Source organism: Haemaphysalis longicornis, unplaced genomic scaffold, assembly GCF_048455015.1.
Source record: "Haemaphysalis longicornis isolate Haplotype H1 unplaced genomic scaffold, Haemaphysalis longicornis Haplotype H1 scaffold_4, whole genome shotgun sequence".
Lineage (NCBI taxonomy): Eukaryota > Metazoa > Arthropoda > Arachnida > Ixodida > Ixodidae > Haemaphysalis > Haemaphysalis longicornis.
The window spans coordinates 19,292,161-19,311,841 of NW_027526361.1; the positions used below are offsets into that span (position 1 = coordinate 19,292,161).

Genomic DNA, 19,681 nt, shown 5'->3' on the forward strand with positions numbered 1-19,681 from the left:
AGTGCGGGCGTTGGCTTTGCATTTTGGCTGAGTGGGAGGAGACTTAGGCTTTGGACTTTATCGGTTTGGATTTTGGACTTATGAAGCGTGAATTTTGGACTTTGACTTGATCCGCCGCGGTGGCTCAGTGGCTAAGGTGTTGCGCTGCTGAGCACGAGGTCGCGGGTTCGATTTCCGGCCGCGGCGGCCGCTTTTCTAATGGAGGCGAAAAGCAAAAACGCCCGTGTGTACGAGATTTCGGGGCACGTTAAAGATCCCCAGGTGGTCAAAGTTAATCTGGAACCCTCCACTACGACGCGCCTCGTCGCCTGCATTGCGTCGGCACGTTAAACCCTACAATCAATGGACTTTGACTTGACTCATTTTGCACGGAGAAAGCTTGGTGTTCTAACCACCTTTCCTTTGAGAAAGGGGCTTCGAATTCTTTTAAGTTTTTGCCGCTTACATATTGGCTATTTGCTGCATTAGTTCTAGTTCACAGTGTTCGTGCTACTTCCCGTCTGTGAAGATGTGCGAAGTCTTCAGTTTCACGACGTGACTCTGGAGAAAACGTGCACCGTTCTCCGTCGCCCCCCGCGTGCTATTTTTCCATGCCGTAGGGGTGCGTCCATAGTTTGTATATTGCCCGGAAAAATGTCTTCCGGGTATGCAGTGTTCCTCTACTAAGCAAAGTATGTGGGCAAGCTGTACTAAAATAGATGCTACCCGTAATCCTGCAAACGGCTGTGTTCCCGTAATCATGCAAGCAGGTGTTCTCTTCCTTAAATAACCTCCTAATTCTGGCTCTCCGAGCAGTTTGTAACACGAAAGTCTTTTATTCCTGGATCCACCAAGATTTCACCGACGTCACGGAAATGACACCATGTACAACGAAGCAAGCGGCATGTAAAGGGTGCATCCCTGCACACAGGGTCTTCTTGCGGGGAAGAAACCTTCTTGAGGGGAAGCAACCTTTAGTACTAAAGAGTACGTTATACTTAGGGTTGTTCGTTCTCGGGTTTTATATTTAAACACGAAAGTGTTTTATGCCGGGATACACCAAGATTTCACTCACGTCATATCCGTCACGGAAATGACGCCAGTGCACCTTTGCCGAAGCGACCCGCCAGCAAGACGTCGCTCGCCAAGCAAACCCACAAGACAGCCACCGACCCGCAAATCCTGATCAGTTGCAGATTTCGCTGCACATTTTACTTTCGTGTTTTACCGATTCCTGTGAGAGAGGAACCAACCACCGTTTTTTTTAAGCGGTGCACACATGCGTAGTTTATTCATTTGTGTTATTTGACTCCAAACGTTGCGCTCGAAATATTTAAAATACCTAGGGAGGGACGTAAATGATTTTTCCCGTCGGGAAGGAGGAACCTCTCAACGCTTTCCTCTTTCTTACAAGCAAGCAATAAAAATTGTAACATATCTTCAGCGTTTTTAGTGCACACCGAGCGACAATACGGGGCGATGTTTTCTTTCTCTTATTTTAAAAGTCAAACTAAGCGCGTGCTCGCAGCTAGCGTGCCTGTAGGATATCCTCCTCCACGTATACCTCGTAATCGTGGTCCGTGTGTTCCGCCCCTGCAGGTCAGTGCAACGTAAACGTGACATTCCAGTGCTACGACGGCACTTGCATTCCCAAGAACGCCGTCTGCGATGGACACCGAGACTGTCCTGGAAAGTACCACGAAGACGAGCAGGAGGGGTGCCGTGAGTACATCTCCTCCGCGTGCTGAGGATTTCCACTCGTTTATGGAGGAAATCGAGCGATTTATCTTCGCGTCGCGGAGCCTTCGCTTTCCTGTACTTTTGTTGATCATTCGTTTTCGAGATAGCACAACAAAACTTTTATCATCAAGACAATTTTTTTGTTGTTGTTTTAGCATGCAGCGCTTAAGCGCCCGCTCCTGTGGTTTCAGAGCGCCGTTGGCCCTCGTTGTAACCGGGCGAACGAAGAGAACACGGAAGACACACGTGATAGAACGTGCAAGAAAGCGGAGGAGGAAAGTATGGCGAAAGGATGAGGGGAAGGGCGATATGCCGAGACGGCGCATAACATTCTCTCCTGCGGCGACGCGCTACGAGATAACCAAGAGAACGAAGGGGCCACCGAAGATAGAGCGAGCAGGAAAGCCGAGGATGAAAATATGGCGGAAGGCGCGAGTCGTGGTCCCCTGCGGCGACGCGCTAGACGACAACGCCAGAGTATATCGCGCGCCTTCGTGCGTTCGTTGGTGCAACGATCACTTCGTGAGACGCAGTAGGTATGCGCCGTCACCCAGAATACTGCAGTTCACCCTCTGCACAAATTTGGCATTACGGAGTGTCATAATCGGCAGAAAGTTTTTTTTTTTCTTCTACAGAGACACTTGTTTGTGACAGCAATAATTTTCGACATTACCGATTTCCCTTCAGCTTTACATATTTAAGAAAACCTCAACTTCTGTTTGCGCAACGTGCGCAGAAGGGCGCTTGCCTCAGTTCTAGATACGCTGCCTTCGATTTTTAATCTGACTATCGGGTGCTGTTTCTTTTTTTTTTAGACTTGATAAAAGAAGAGGACCGCCAGGGGCTTGAAGAAGAAAAGAAAAAGTGCGACAACAAACGTATGTAAACCAGTTTAATTACTCCAGCCCTCTGTCACTGATTTCCAGAAAAGCTCCATAGCGCGCCAGGTTCAGCCACAATGCTTTCGCATTCAGAGCACTTTAGCAGACTTGACAACCCCGAGCAATTTTTCGTTCATACTTTACAACAGCCCGGAAGGAGGAGAGACATAAAAAATATAGACGACACGCACTGCTTGTCGACAGCACTCGTGTCGCCTAATTTCCTATTCTCCACTACTGTAGTACACTGTAAACTTATGCCAACATGCCAAACTCTCCCTTTTTCAGGGTTTTTTGTTGTTCGATACTGTTTAATGGGTCTTTTTCCCGTCTTTCCCCGACCCTCCCGCTGCATGTTCGCAGCGCGCAAGACGTGCGAGGACCTGTTCGTGCAGGACGGCCTTCGGCGCAGCGGCCACTACCTGATCGACGCGGACGGCGCCGAGGGGCCGATCCTCCCGTTTCGCGTGCACTGCATCATGGGGAGCACGGTGGAGGACGTGCGCACGCTGGTGCACCACGACTCCGAGCAGAGGATCTACGTCCGCTCGGGCGTCGAGGGCGCCTACGCGAGGCCCATCACCTACGACGTCGGTTGGCTGCAGATGCGCGCGCTCATCGAGGTCTCGCAGCGCTGCAGGCAGTACGTCAAGGTGAGGCACACCCGATCGGGAGCAATTGATCCACACTTGAACCTCGTTATCATGAATACTGATATAGCGAATTATCGGCTATAGCGAACTAAATGCAAACTTTTGTTGGTCGCGCTTTATTTCAATGGCACGTATTCTTTTATAACGAAATTGAAACTGTAAGAGCCCCGCGATATCGAATATAACGAAGAAGTATTTGACCAGGAGGCTGAGAAGCTACTTGGAAAAAATATCCCGTAGTCCGAAACTCCAGACCCTTTTTGTTCGTGGACACTGAAAATTTTCATTCTGCTCAGGGCTGTGAGTAGCCACCAGACGAAGATCACATATCCTTCATCAAATAAATAAGGACGCAGGTCTGCTTTGTCAAGTGAACTGTGTTCTGTTGCAATTTCACGTACTCATGTTCCGGTCCAATGAGCGTGAAATGCAACAAGGTAAAAGGTAAGGGTTACCTTGTTCTTAGTGGGTTCGAAACCTTTAAAAATGCATTTCTGTATCAGGAATTTTTGCGCGAGCCTAATTGTCGATTTGCTATAGCTTATTTTTACCTCTACTGTTATAACTAATATCGGTTATAACGAATTAATTTGTTGTCCTTATACTACTTCCTTATAACGAGGTTAGACTGTGTACGTGTTTGTTATGTGACCCGCGTGACGCAATTCCGCAGTGGGAGTGCAGCGGCGTCGGCGCGGGCTTCGGCTACTCGGACGAGCGGCCGCTGTCGTGGTGGGAGAGCGTGGAGGGCGAGCCGCAGTTCTACTGGGGCGGCGCCTCGGAGAACCTCACGTGCGCCTGCTACCCGGACTGCTTCAGCCCCGACCAGCGCTGCAACTGCGACTCCAACGCCGAGTTCCACTGGCTCGAGGACCAGGGGTACATCACCGACAAGGACAAGCTGCCCATCCGAAAGGCACGTCGCCACGAGCTCCGGCTGCTTTGCGCGCTTTGAGCCGGAAGTGAACTTCGTGACGGGAGATATTTTTAAGCATTCGTGTGGACGAAAACCAGCCGGGAAGGTCGATGTTGCTGCAATCGCCCCTTTAGAGGAGGAACGCGTGACATCGCCACGCGAGTCACGCGGGCCCCACCTGGCAGCGGTGATCGAAGGGAAAAGCCGCAGTCGCTTTTCATTGTTGTTTGCGGAGACCCGGGCGTCTCCAAAACAGCACGGGAGGAGGACGCGAGGCTCTCCCTATCGTTGGCTGTGCACGTGGTTCTGCGTTGAGGTGTCTACATTACGGGTGGACTCCATTTTTAAAAAACAAATAAAAAAACGTCTACGATTATTACTTTAAAAATAAGTTAAGGCTTTTTGTGGTCAGAGACCATTATCGTCATAGCTGATATTTTAACAGCACAGCTGTTTAAGCTTGAGCTTGGTCCGGTGGCGCTTGCAAAAAGCGTTCGCAAAATAATACCAAGAAAAATTACCGAGCGCACGTGAGCGTGCGCCTCGTGAGGAGCGCCCGGCGTCGTCCAGGCTTGCGCGTGGGCTTGCGCCAAGTGAGCCTACATCGACCCGACATCCCTCTCACACCTAGTACGGGCAATTTAGCCGTGGTCTGCACGACTTCTTAAGAGAACCCTTGAAGACGGCATCATAAGAACTGCGCTCCGCCCTCCCCATTCCCTTCCTCCCCCCTCCCCCCCCCTCCTGGCCTTTGGCCTTCCTTTCTAATGAAGTTTATAACAATAACAACGTCCTGCAAATAAGTACCAAGAAAACAGTTAAGGTGCGTTCGCGCCTGAAGTGAGCGGCACAGGACAGCTCGCGCTACAGATTCCCAGTTCGCGCAGCCGGTTGCCTCTGGTTCTAGCGCGTGCTAACGCGGTCCACTTTGGGAGGGATGCGAAAGCCTGCGGACAAAACGACCCGGGCAGGCTGCCAGTCATGGAGAACTTTTAGCGACAAAGGTGCAACAGCAGGGTCTCCAACCGAAAGAGAGGGGCCGCCAGCGCTGCTGTTTCTTCAGCCTTGCACACTAGGGCATGCTGCGCCAATTTTTTCCTGATGTCCACCAAGCCAAGTAAACACACAGTTAAGAAAACACGCGCTTTACTGCGACTGCCATTTTCTTCTAAATCTTGGTAATTTTAGGGAAAAAAATATCATGCATACCGCCAATCAGCTTTCTTTATGGGTATTATGCTCTTTTTTTTGGGAGGGGGAGAGAGCCTTGGCCAACTATGGCCTGCAAGATCATCTACGCCTAATCATGGAGGCCGCCGATGCTGCCCCAACTCCAGGAACCCTGAAACGAGGACGCCTTATGAAACCTTTTCCCATTTAAATATAACGTATAGTCTCTCTCTCTCTCTCTCTCTCTCTCTCTCTCTCTCTCTCTCTCTCTCTCTCTCTCTCTCTCTCTCTCTCTCTCTCTCTCTCTCTCTCTCTCTCTCTCTCTCTCTCTCTCCCCCTCAAGTTATAGGCGATTTTGAGTTAGGCTTTCTGCGCGCGGGGCTTAATATTCTAACGCGGAAAATATTTAAAGCTATGCTCCCTTGGCTTGCTCACAATTTCTTAACTTTTCATTTTCAGTTGCGTTTCGGCAACACTTACAAGGCTGGCCAAGCTGGCTACCACACGATCGGTCCCCTGGAATGCTTCAAGCAAGGCATGTACAACTTTTCAGTTAAAAGATAATTATTACTATCCCCCATATTGCCACACTCTACCGCGTACACTGAGTTACGTCCCCCGCCCCCCCCCCCCCCCTCCTCCCCCGCGGCCATCTCGCGCTGCAGTGTCGTCGACGGAAGAGTGCGACTCGTCGCAGAACTTCCTGCGCTGCCGGACGGGCCACTTCGTGAACATCAGCACCAAGTGTCTGTACGGATTCGACCAGTTCGGCTTCCAGGCCGGCTGCAGGGACGTGTCCCACCTCCGGGGATGCGGTGAGTGCCTCCACTGGAGCCATTTTCTTCGAAGAGGGGAAACAAAGCTTGAGCACCAGCTTGGAGCTCAGTGTGTTACGACGATAATTGAAACACTTTAAATTTTTTTTTTCCTGAGCGAACCGCTGTTCGGTTCCCGCTCAAACTTCACACGAAGGTCACATTTTGGGGTCTATTTTGTTTGACACCGGGAACAACGACGGTACTTTCCTGTTTATTCTGAAAATAAATAAAACGATTTTCGCCTATGGGAAGATGGCAGTCGATTTGAACGTGCGAGACACTGCAAGTTCATCTTGAAACGACGGCGCCAACTGGGTTATGCAGAGCGAAACTGACGATGGGGATTCACGCTCCTTCCACGGCTGGAAGGAGCCAAATGGAGTAGCAGATGATCAGAAAATGTGAAAGCAGGTTTTCTGATCGTCTGCTACCTCATTTGGCTCCTTCCTACCGTGGAAGGCGCCAAATGAGGTAGCAGACGATCAGAAAATGCGAAAGCAGGTGAGGAAACAAATCCAACAGTTATTGGCAACGATGAACCGTGGGAATATTTTATTGATTGGTATCAGCAATTATGCAACTATTTGTGATCATCATGATCATTATGCAACTATTTGTGATCACTAGGGATGAAAGAGATTTTCTGACCGTCTGCTACTCCATTTGGCTCCTTTATACCGTGAATCCCCATCGTCCATTTCAATCTGCATACCCCAGGTGGCACCGTCGTTCCAAGATCAGCTTGCACTCGCTCGCACGTCCAAATCGGCCGCCATTTTCTCATAGGTGAAAATCGTTTTTATTATTTTTTAGAACAGACAGACAGACAGACAGACAGACAGACAGACAGACAGACAGACAGACAGACAGACAGACAGACGGACGGGCGGACAGGCGGACGGACGGACGGACAGACAGACAGACAGACAGACGGACAGACAGACAGACAGACAGACAGACGGACGGACGGACGGACGGACGGACGGACTTTTGAAGTGCTAAGAATGCAATTTGCTGATAACTGCTGAGGTTAGAGTAATTCGCAAACACATTCACGAAAGACGAAGTGTAACAAGGTGCAAAAATCGCGGCCAGAAAAATCTTGCTATTTCTCTAACCCGTTTGCAGCGGCTATTGTGGCTATCAATAATTTTCTGTGAGCGAATTATACACCGTTTTCATTCAGGGGAAAATGACGGTTTAAATAGTAAGCTTACCGGCAATCTTGGTTCCATTCTGATCCATCCGTAGATCCAGCCGGCGGCAAACAACTCCCGCAGAAAACACCTTGTATCACCATAGTCATTAGTCAACGCACAAGTCCCAGAACGTGTTCTCTAAGTTGCTCCTCGCCTGCAGTCTCTTCCATCACCACCACTGCGGCTGACACAAAAACAGGCCTTGCGCACACTGCAGCCTCTGATGCGTACAATTTTTGTTGTAGCCAACTTGCCGGCAACATCTAGCTTGGAAATGGTAAACCTAACCAGTTGTCACCTTTTGAAAACTCAAAACAGCAGGAAAGTTATTTTCACCGCAGTTCAGCTAAGTGCAGCGAATACCGACGGAAACTGCGCAGCACCACAGATGAATATCAGTCGTCGTTTAGTCCACAGGGAACTGCCCCAACTACGTCACTGCCACTTCGGCACATATCCGCACAACTCCCACTTCCATAGGGGAACGTCTGCCGAACAATTTCCTCGGCGCTTCCGCGCAAGCAACTGCGCAAAACGGCCCAAAATCCGAGCACGAGAGCGAGGGTACTGCATCTGAAGAATCGTCTGCGAGCGAAAGCAACCGGCTGTCTAGACAGACATGACTAGGCGTATTTGCGCGGCGGGCAGCACCGGCGTTGGGCCGAAAACGCAACTTCACCAAGTCATGGTATCGCCGGCGTTGCCGTAGGCTGCTCGCGAGCGCTTCCGTCTTAAACTCAATGCAAACATTGCGAGCCATAACAATTACGACCACGGCAACCCATCTTCTCGTCGGGACGAAGAGCAAATGGACGGATCTTGACCCGCGTGTGGGAAAGCACCAAAGGCAGTGATGGAGAACGGGACAAAGAAAAACAGCATCGCTGAATGCTGATGAAAGCCGTCGTGCACGATGGTTACAGATACAGAAACAGCGCAGAAGCGAAACAGCCTTTCCCTACTTTATGTTCGAGTGTTTTAGGAGTACTTTTTTTAGTGCACAGCCAACCTTCCATTGTTTTCTGCATTCGTGAACGCACTCCTTTAGGGCGGTTATAAAAACAAAACGATTTTTTCACTACCCGACATTGATCCCATGCCACATGGTTCAGAGGCGGGAATAAAAACAAGTCGGGCTACAACGTCATTGCTGGTTTGCAAGAAAGTCCGGGTACCCATAAGCACTTACAGGTTTTTGCATTATAACAAATTCCTGGACACAAAAGAACTCATCGCGGTACGTGTCATTTGCGTCACCTAGATCAAAATAGCAAGAATAAAGGAGGCGGTTGCAAATAAATCTGGAAGCCCATCTGGGTGTCAGAAATAATGACAAGCAATTCTGGCAACGACTACTTTGCGGTGGCTTGCCTTGCACCTTTTACCATTTCCTCCGACATGAATTATTAAGTACGATAAGCAAGAAAAATAATTATAATTAATAATTACCTACAGCCGTTGTAACCTGTAAAAGAAACACGTTCGTGTTAGAGACAGCATAAACCAGGGCCCTATTCTCGATTTTCTCTGCAGGTTCAGAAATTTTTTTTCAAAGGCCTGTCCTAATCGGCGTTACGTTTTGTTGTGAAGGTCGCTCAAGAATTGGAAGATTAATTTGATTGTAGGGTTTAACGCGCCGACGCAACGCAGGCGATCAGGCGCGCCGTAGTGGAGGGCTCCGGATTAATTTTGACTACCTGGGGATCTTTAATGCGTGCCGAAATCTCGTACACACGGACGTTTTTGCTTTTCGCCTCCATCAGAAAAGCGGACGCCGCGGCCGGGAATCGAACCCGCGACCTCGTGCTCAGCAGCGCAACGCCTTAGCCACTGAGCCACCGCGGCGGGTCCCAGGAATCGGAAGAAGGGTTTTGCGCTGCTTTGTCGAGAATAGAGCCCAGGATTTCGATTCCCATCGCAGTCCTCTTCCGCTACAATTTTTGCGCATTCAGAAGCACCGGGATGGGTCGACTCCTGTTTTCACGCGTGACACGGCAGTGAACGCGTCCCCGGAAGGCCAACGCTCACAGGCCGGTCATTTCAGGCGTTCCATTGCTGTTACTGGAAGCGAGGAATCTGAAGGTGTGTAACCGGGTGCATTTTACCTTCCTCCGCGCGTTTCAGAGAACGTGGTCTGTCCGGAGGACTACGTCAAGTGCACGAGGTCGTACTGCATTCCGTCGCACTTCCTGTGCGACGGAAAGTGGGACTGCATTGGCGGCGAAGACGAGATACAGTGCAGTGAGTACGCCGCGCAATATGCGAGCCGTCTGAAGCCATGTTACTCTTTTTCTTTCTGTAATATGTGAACCGTGTATCCTGACGTACCTTATAAACGAGACTACAAGCTCAATGCTGGCATCTACTGGAGCTTAAGTAATTCAAGTTGTCGCACGTAACTTTAGCGAAGACGCAAAAAATAAAAAGCTGCATTCTTGCACACAAAAAAGGTAGATTGTAATTGTTCGTGAGCATTTCGGGAACTTAGTATATATTATGACTGAACTATACAGGTTTTTAAGTCAAATTAATAAAGTTAAGTTCAAATATAACGGTTTATTTTTATACAGTTGCCGGGCAGGCTAAAATTCTGTAGAAAACAGTAGCTTCAGCAAAAATGCGTGAGAAAAAATCCCGGGCCGTGTCCACTAACATGAAACCTGGGGACGAGCGAAGCATGACGTGTATAAGTGTATTCAAAGATTGTAAGTATCTCTCTTTCACACGGCGAGCGCTGATTGGGCACCGGAGAAGCGCTAGTGAGAGGATCGAGCAATCACGCGCTTGCAGAGACGGTGGCACCCTATCCTTCGTTGAACCGGTTTTAAGCAATTAAATGAGAAACAGACTGGCCGCAAGTTAGTTAGTTAGTTGAAGCTTTTATTTGACAGGAAGGCCAGAGCCAATGAGGGTGTGGTTGGGGTTGTGAGGGAAGGGGGAGATACATATAGAGTATAGTCTTCGGGTCACACGCCGCAGCATGCGTTCTAGCGCGAGGTGTTGGAAAACGAGTGTCCCGGTGTTGCAGTACCGTGACTACATGAGACGACAGGATCCGCCGACAGCCCGAACTCCTAAGCTGCTTCGCCCCTAAAAGATGTGACAGGCTTTGGAGGAAATGCGTGGAATTTGAGTGACGTACACGTTTAATTTTTTTAATTGTGATTTCATAGACCGAAGCTACTTCTAGCCTGTAAAACGCGCTGTGTGCGGATTAAATTAGACCACGTGGATACCTTTACCATCCGCCAAAAACTTGTACGCACGAGCGTTTTTAGTTTTCTTTTCAATCAATCAAAATCAAGCAAAGTTCTCGCTGAGAGAACTTCAAACAAATAGGGGGTAGCGTCAGGTGTTCCTTGTTGTTTCTGTTTCGCTTCTTCGTGGGCTAATTATGTGCGAAGCTTCTCGATCATTTTGTTTTTACTAGCCCGCGTCCACGCCACCTTAACCGCTTCATTGCTGTTTTGAACCCCCCCTCTTCCTCCTCCTCAACCCCGAATGTCCCGTTCCTGGCAGACAAGTACACGTGCCCCGGACGCTACAAGTGCCGCAACCAGAGCTCGTGCGTGGCTCTGCACCAGCTCTGCGACGGCATGCGCCAGTGCAGGCACGGAGACGACGAGCAGCTCTGCGGTACGTGCCTGGCATGCAGCGTTGCCTTTTGGGCTTTTCCTTTTGCTCAACTCGGTTTCAATTCACTTACGGAAATTTCAAGCATTAGCTCGGGTGCCCAGAAATGGCGGAACGGGGCTTTACGTTCGGACTTTACATCCGGTGTTATATCCAGTCGACCGCCTGTCGTTATGAGGCACGACCGCGTTGGCCTTTTAAAAAAGAGGAACTGGGAACTGTTTGTGTGTGGTGCATTTCAGACCAGAAATGTTTCAGAACGATGCTGGTTTCTTTTCCCAGAAGCAGTAACGCACTTCTTACTGCGAGCCTTTATTTTAAAAAAAACCGCACCGATGAGTAAACTCACAGCATATGCTTACTGACGCTTGGGTACCTCAGGGGCTTCAGAGACGCTACCAGGGCAGGAGCTTGGAGCAATGAGGTAGGTGCAATTAAGGCTCCACGTCTGCGGTGTTCCATGAGGCCCGTTTCTCGATTTCTGGTTAGAAGCTGGTCCTCCATAAATACAATCTGATCTAGGGAACGCGGCCGGAGACTGATAAGTGGGTGGACGTTAAATTATGTGCGCACGCGTTAACCGAAATGCGTTTTGCAATCCACGAAACAACTGAGTAATGCTGGCCCAAACAGGTCATCGGCAGTGTGGGCATCGTGGTCACCATGCACGTTGCGTATGCTGGCTGTGTCCTTACCCCTTTCGACTCTCTTTTTTTTCTTTTTGTGAACTCTCACTATAGCTTGAGAGGAACAAAGACGCGTTAGCACATCGCCCGCCGAAATGTGTTGTCCGATGCTTACCCCGGGCGATTTTCCGCACTCAGGTGACACTGTCAGCAGAATGGTGAGTTTGGCAAGTTGCTACACTGGCGTTTTCAAAAAAATAAAAATAAACACGAACGCTGGTTTTTCTCCGTGACACCGATAACTATGGGTTTAGCTATAGGCGACCGCAAAGTGAAGCCGCGAGGGAAGCATCATCAGGAACGATTCAAAGGCAGTTTCCGTCTTGACTCTCTCCTCCTTTTCATTCACGCAGACCTGAAATGTCCGTCGGCGTGCGAATGCAGAGGTCACTTTGTCAAGTGCATCGAGAAGAACTTGGTGGCGCTTCCTGACGACCTCTCTCACCTCGTGCGAAAGCTGTGAGTAGCCTTTGTATGACACGGCGGTTTTCCCCGGCCAACAAAAAACGGGTCGTTACTCTTTCTTTTAACAGCGAAGCTGTGTAGAAAATCGTAATTTTTCCTGTCCGCAGTTAAAAATACCAAGAAATTGCCGAGCTCGCGCACCTGAGTGCGAGCCTCGCGGCGACCGCCATGCAGTTAACAAAATCAAGAAAATGCCGAGCGCTCGTGTGTGCGTGCCCCGCGACGACCGCCAGCGTCCCCTGCGCACGTGTATCAAGCCAAGCATACCCACTTAGGGAGACTGGCTTGGTTGGCCAAAAAGAACAAAGAAACTCCAATGTTCGCCGTAATAGTGGTAACACTTGCTCGGAACGAGAAAGACATGCCATAACGCACGCCTCTCCATGATAAAGGTCGTTGCGGCAACGAAAAAGAAGCAAATCGCCTGCAATCATGGACTACAACATTTCTGATGGTCGTGAAGGTTGCGTACAGCTTCGCTACCTTCAAGTCTTACGCGTTAGAGTGCGAGCTTTTTTTTTTTTTTTTTTCATTTTTCCACTGTAAGCGCTGCTGGGGTCCTCGTTAAATATTTTGATACGTAAGTCAGCGTGTGCCTGATGGTGGGCGCCTCAGTCGCGAATCCCACTCCGCGATCCACACTGGTGACGTCAGTGAGGGGCGGAATAAAGAGCGACTGCTTCTTTGGCTACGCGAGGCTACAATTGAGCGCTGTAGTTTCAGCGAGAAACAGGCTGCAACGCTTAAAGAGTTTCATCTTTATCCCACCCCTTAGTCCGTGTGCCCTTCTTAGGGCAGATCAGTGTTAAAGACAACTGTCCTCACCTAATGACGTCATCCTATTTTAAGCCCGTGCAATGCCTCCAGCATTGCCTGGCTATATTGCAAGGCTGCGTCTTGGAGTAGCATTGAGCCGGAAGTATCTCCACACAATCGGACGGGAGGACAGCCCGGACTGCCTTCTGTGCGGTTGTCCTGAGACTATCGAACATTTGCTTAGCTCTTGTCCAAAGTACTCCGGTGAGCGAAAGAACCTTGAGGCAGCATTACTACGCTTGGAAACTCTGCCCTCTGTCCGAACAAAAGATTTTGGACTTGTGGGCTGACAACAGGAAACAAAGCCTAGCCGTTAAAGCCCTGCTTACATTTATTAGCGACTCCTCTCTGGATTCTCGGCTCTAGGTTGCGACAAAATTTAACAGACTGCGAAATAATGTCTCAATATTTTTTTTCTTATGGATGATAATCATGTGCTGAAAAGTGGACTGTATCCGTCTGATTCAGCGCCCCGTTGTATGTGAGGTTTTACGGCTTGTACATAGTTCATTTGTCGATTTCATTGTCATTTCCCATACCTTCCATATTCATTCCTTTCTCTTTTTATCCCCAATACCTTCCCCCAGTGGGAAGTAGCAGGCCCAAGATCACTTTCTCAGGCCGACATCTTCTCCTTTTCAATAAACATTTACTCTCTCTCTCTCTCTCTCTCTCTCTCTCTCTCTCTCTCTCTCTCTCTCTCTCTCTCTCTCTCTCTCTCTCTCTCTCTCTCTCTCTCTCGAAAAGATACAAATTCCGTTCTTTCCTTTTTCAGAAATTTCAGCTTCAACCGCTTGGATATCCTGAAGTCCAACTTCTCACCTTTTAAAAGACTGGGAGAACTGTAAGAGAAATAGTTGGTTACTCACACCTCTCAAAGCATAAGCGCCAACGCTAAGGTATTATTTACTCCGCCCAACGCATGTTTCTCGGTTGCTTTTTTTTTTTCAGGATATTGCAGTACAACGGGTTGACAGTGTTACCATCCAACAAGTTTATTGAGCTCAAAAATCTTTACCTCTTGTAAGTGACTTCAGTGGCCGTCTCCATTAGTGTAATGCACTGTCGACCGCCATCGCATTTGTTTCCTTTGTGTCGTTGTTTTGTAGGGACCTTAGGAACAACAGGATCGTGCAAATAGAAACTGCCGCATTTGCTGGCCTGAAGAACGTGAGGTTTCTGTGAGTATCGACACCTTCTTCAGCAAACAGTTTGCTCCTTTCTTCATAGTGTTGTGTGTTTGCAATGGCAACGCGCATGGAAACGCCTTTCGAGTTCGAAAACACGCGATAATCGAGCATGTGTATATGTAATACAAACAGCCTTGCAGTGAAAAAAAAAATGCTTAGCCTGTGCTTTGAGCATAGCGAATTTGGCCATTGTAAAGGCAAAGCTAAACAAAGAAGCCAACTTCGCCGCTTTGTTATTGGTCTATAAAGTTTTTGCCGATTGCTCTCGTAATCTTTATTACTCGACTCCCTTTACCGGTCTCCATTTTTTGTACTTTAAAAAGAATATTTTAGAAGGCTTCTCTTTCTGAAATTCATCTCCGACCTGACGCCTTTTCATTTGCAGGCACTTGGAAAACAACCCGATTCTCTCTGAAATTAAGGCTGGAGCATTTGTCGGCCTCAACAAATTGACGTTTCTGTAAGTATCCGCTGACTTGCGACATACCTGTATTAAGATATTTTGATTCTGAGGTCTATGCACCAACGGCAGTCCTAACGGTACTTTTTTTTATCGTTTATTTTGCCACAGGGCATAGATAAGGGGTATGAGTTGATGATGAGGAAAGTTTGTTAGATGAACATGAGAATGTTCGCTTCGCGTATAAAGTCTAGGAGAGAACGATGATGCGGCCCATATAGCTATTCTTATCAGATTCAACTAAAGTTCCTGAACTAAAGAACATATGCTGAATAGCAAAAGCTGACATTATGTGTTTTTTTTTCAAGTTCTGGGGGGGGGGGGGGGGGGGTTACCGCACCGAAGCCACCCCTGAGCTATGAGGACCTCACTTTACCATTACCTGCTATCATCACGGTATCGTTAATTCGTTGTCGTCACGCTATGGTAAATGTTACCCCAGGAAAACGACGAAGCCTTAAACGTCTTCGCCGTCATAACTTACGCGACACTTCATGTAAAACGCAACAAAGTTGTGCAAGAATTGGACGAACACAATATGCTGGCTTTTCAATCGTCTAGGAGTATAATCCAGTCGGCTGATGTTTACCCAGGAGTGCGACAATGCTCGTAGGACAAGCATAAATTAGACGAGAAAGGTACAAGCTCTCTATATAAACGAGCGCTCGTTTGTGATTTACATTGTCTCTGTCTTTAGTTCTTGCTGGCCTTATATAAACACGTGAGGTTGCATGTTGTTCTCCCTGTCCTTGTGTCGTAAGAAGGGGGGGACTTGTGCGGTTCAGACAAACAAATAGACAATGTTTTTCGCTTGTTTCTAAGCGATTCGCTCGAGTGTGAACTCTTTCATCAATGTGTCGCTCGTTTTTCACAACTGCTACCAATTTTCTCTAGAGCAGTGGCCGTAGGCGACGCACGCACGCTCAACGTAACCAAATGAAATCGCCAAATGTGCCCCTAAATACCGGGGGCTTTCTTTTTTTTTTTTTTTTTTTGCACAAAAGGACGCTAGAACACAGCTCGTGTCGGTCTCTGTTCGCACGAAACAGATGTCGCTGGGATGCTGCTCACTGTACTGCGCAAATGCCAACACCTAAAGCATATGCAGCAACTATACCGGCCAGGAGAGTTTCCGTGAATTCCATGCTTTGCCCCTGGGGGAATGCGTCAGCTTGCAAGTGCTTGAATTATTTCTTCTCGTCTTTAAGTGTAAAAACTGCGCGTAATAGACAGGACTATAACGAAGAAGGCAGGACGTTCTAGTCATGTCCATCACCCGCAGTTTTTCTACTTAAAGATGCAGCACCAATTAGCCCAACAACGTACTGTACTGAGCTTTATTTCATCTCGTAACTCTATTTACCTAATAATGGTTCTCGCATTACCACCCTGACAGAAACTTGAGCGGAATGGCTCTCTCGGGGCTAAAGAAGAACACATTCGTCGGCCTAGACCGGGTCACTACGCTGTAAGTCTGCAGAGAACTTTACTGCTCAAGCTTTGTTATTCTTTCATTTGTTGAAATCTATAGTTGGGACTGTTTCTGTTTAACATTATTTGCTTTGTGAACTTACTTTAAGTTGCTGCAATACGGTAGACATCCCTTTGTAACCCAACGTCGCGTAAATTCGTTTTTAGCAATCTGCGGAACAACAAGCTGGAGTACGTGGAAGATGGGGCATTTCAAGGATTGAAGAGCGTGACCAGCCTGTGAGTTTATTCATAACTTGGAACCATCAACCGCACATGTACGTTTCGTTTTCACAGCAGAGCTGTATATAGTGCTCACTCCTCGGAACGCCTTCGTTTTGAGGTCCGTCAGCAGAATACACTTTGTGAAAAAGTCAACTTTCTCTGTAGCTCTGTAGCGAGGCTCTGTAGCTCTCAGTCTAATGCAGATCTCTTGAGAAAAAAATCAGTGCAGTTGACCGCTAAACTGGCTCTGCCATTACAAAGAGCTTCATTTACCTGTCGTGCTTAGTTCATCGCGGAGTTGTAAACAATTGCGAATTCCCGCCTGCAGTCAATGCATGGTTGTGTACGGGAGGAGTATACATGTTACGGAAAACGGCTATAACTCTTTCTTTCCACAGAAAATAAAGTTTGATTGATTGATTGATTGATTGATTGATTGATTGATTGATTGATTGATTGATTGATTGATTGATTGATTGATTGATTGATTGATTGATTGATTGATTGATTGATTGATTGATTGATTGATTGATTGATTGATTGATTGATTGATTGATTGAAACTATCCCGAAACAAATTGCATGACGTTGGACTACTGAAACGACTACACAAATGTGAGAAGTTTTATCTCGGCAGGTACTATGAATTACTATCAGTCTCTGTTTTAGTACAAAAAAGTTCCAGAGGATCCTGGAGCACATTCTTACGAGATCAGAGCACGAAAACGTTTCTCTTGGAGGCTAGATTCGTTGACGAGTCCTCTGTCGATGTCGGCGCTAAGCCTACAACCTCGACATGAGAATCATTGTAGCTACTAGTTGCAGAAACATGTCGCTGCCTCCGCAGAAGCTAAAGGCCAGCTGAGACTCCGGGCGAAATGCTATGTTGGTGATCGCGTGCTTTTTTTCATTTTTATTATTTCTGATGCATGCGCTAGATAACAGGTCACAGCGAATGGGCGCGCTTATTTTCTTTAGGTTAATATTAGTTCTGAGGCATGCGCTTTCTTGTGTTTTATTTCTTGTGTTTTATTTAATGGCAATGCCGGGTAAAGTTTTTGTGGACGCGTTTTCGGTATGCCAGCTGAGTAGACGCCGTGCCAACGTAAATTCTTTAACGTTAATAATATGAAGCCGCCGCTCCCAAGCCGTTCCAGCCGTATCACAAAAGCACTCTGGAACGGACAGCCCCGTGTTTCTCTACTAGAATAAAACTGACTTCCGTCCAGGTTTCATTGAGCTAATTGACCCGAAAAATGCTAAATTGTAAGCTATAAACAATCGTGTTTTGTTTCTTGTGCTTGTTAAGACAGCTCTTCTGTCAGTATGATCGTCAAAAGAATACTGTCAAATTGAAATTGTACGCACATTTGTAATTCATTTTTGTAAGATCATTTTATTGGTATGTGAACAGCTTCTGTCCAATTATACGAGTATAGGGCATGGAGTCGATCATTGTTTGTATTTTGTTTTGTTTTTTAAGGGACATACAAGGCAACGACATCCAGCACTTTTCGCACGAGATGTTTCACGGTCTCCAGTCTCTGGAGTCCCTGTAAGTGAAGCTCTTTTTGTGACATTTTCGCATGTCGCGTCGCAAGAAATATTGCATGCTTCCTACAGAACAAGCTGCACAGCTTGAAAATAGTGCTTGCTCATTGCTCGGTCAAGATGGTAGCGCCCTAAAAAAAAGGGCATACTTGGCCGCCGATTCTTAAACTAGTATCGTACGTTCTCAAACTTCTACTATTCTCTAAATATATTGAATTAAAGTTGCATCGTCGCCTTCGCGCCTTCTTTTCTTGACTACACATTCATTTTATTGGAATCGAGGCGCATTCTACAATGTTTTTTTCAATCCGCACTCGCAAGTTAGTTGCATTATGCATAGAAGACAGCAAAGGTCACGTTCGGAAAAATGACCGAACAGCTCACGCCGAATGCGCGTTGCGGAATGTCGGCCCACCGGACAGATGCGTAGACGATCAGCATGCATGGTGAACGCGGGGACAGAAAGATCAGATAAAAAACTGTGGATGATTCCTCTGTCATAGAAATCGTTAAAACACGAAAATGAAATGTGCAGTGAAATCTGCAGCGAAATGAGCATGATTTGCGGGTCGGTGGCTGTCTTGCGGGTGTACTTGGCGAGTGACGTCCTGCTGGCGGGTCGTTTCGGCAAAGGTATACTGGCGTCATTTCCGTGACGGATATGACGTCAGTGAAATCTTGGTGCATCCCAGCATAAAATACTTTTGTGTTAAAATATAAACCCGAAAAGAACAACCCTAAGTATAACGTACTGATGATGATGATGATCGCTATTGGTTTCCCTTTTGTAGCGAGGTGATGACATGTCATCTTACTCTTTAGTACTAAAGGTTGCTTCCCCGCAAGGGCACCCTGTGTGCAGGGGTGCACCCTTCACAGGCCGCTTGCTTTGTTGTACTGGCGTCACTTCCGTGACGGACATGACGTCAGTCAAATCTTTGTGTGTTCAGCCATAAAACACTTTCGTGTTAAAAATCTCCTTAGCTACTGATGCACATGCACTTAGAAATAACCGAACATGAGTGAGATGACAGCGAGAAGCTGTAAACAGCCCTCTTAGCGTCATCCAGTCTCTGCGCTGGTGTACAGCCAGAGAGCATATTAACTCGTTCAACTCCGCACTACCTGTAAATCGCGGCGCGTATACACAGAGTCGTCGAATGCATGCACACAGAGCTGAATATACTATATACGCCATGGGCGGCGCGCAGGTTCAGCGACTCGTTCAAGTTCTGCTGCCTGGCGTCGCCGCAGGTGTCGTTCGACTACTGCCTCCCTCCGGCGGACGAGATCTCGTCGTGCGAGGACCTCATGAGCAGCCCCGTGCAGCGCTCCTTCCTCTGGGTGCTGGGCGTGGTGGCGCTGCTGGGCAACCTGTTCGTCATCGCGTGGCGCCTCAAGACCAAGAACTGCAACCCGGTCAGCTCGACCCTGATCCTCTCGCTCGGCTGCGCCGACCTACTCATGGGCGTCTACCTGATCGTGATCGCCAGCGTTGACATCTACTACCGCGGCCGCTACATCCAGAACTCGGACGTGTGGCGCGCCAGCGCCCTCTGCAAGCTGTGCGGCTTCCTGTCGACCGTGTCCAGCGAGAGCTCCATCTTCACCCTGGTCCTCATCACGGCCGACCGGCTCATCTGTATCTCCTTCCCCTTCTCCATGGTCCGCTTCGGCCTCAAGCGAACCTACCAGCTCATTGCCGCGGCCTGGGCCACGGCCGTCGCCATCGCCGCACTGCCCTTGGTCATCCAGCCCTACTTCCAGGTATACTCGTCGAGCTGTTGATGTGGCGCCTTAAAATTGATGCGTTCAAAGTTTGACAAATGA

General features: G+C 48.1%; 1 protein-coding gene across 1 annotated transcript in view; it reads left to right on the top strand.

Moving 5' to 3' along the window:
- Positions 1 to 19,681, top strand: part of LOC144179527 (uncharacterized) — a gene marked incomplete in the record, with an annotated part of 127,156 nt that overhangs the window by 102,087 nt on the left and 5,388 nt on the right. The window contains 17 exon segments of the mRNA XM_077707919.1: positions 1,579 to 1,701; positions 2,535 to 2,597; positions 2,964 to 3,253; positions 3,927 to 4,169; positions 5,799 to 5,874; positions 6,005 to 6,154; positions 9,481 to 9,597; positions 10,876 to 10,992; positions 12,029 to 12,134; positions 13,732 to 13,800; positions 13,908 to 13,979; positions 14,066 to 14,137; positions 14,532 to 14,606; positions 16,003 to 16,074; positions 16,245 to 16,316; positions 17,784 to 17,855; positions 19,063 to 19,618. Coding sequence (XP_077564045.1) covers positions 1,579 to 1,701; positions 2,535 to 2,597; positions 2,964 to 3,253; positions 3,927 to 4,169; positions 5,799 to 5,874; positions 6,005 to 6,154; positions 9,481 to 9,597; positions 10,876 to 10,992; positions 12,029 to 12,134; positions 13,732 to 13,800; positions 13,908 to 13,979; positions 14,066 to 14,137; positions 14,532 to 14,606; positions 16,003 to 16,074; positions 16,245 to 16,316; positions 17,784 to 17,855; positions 19,063 to 19,618 — 2,345 coding nt within the window.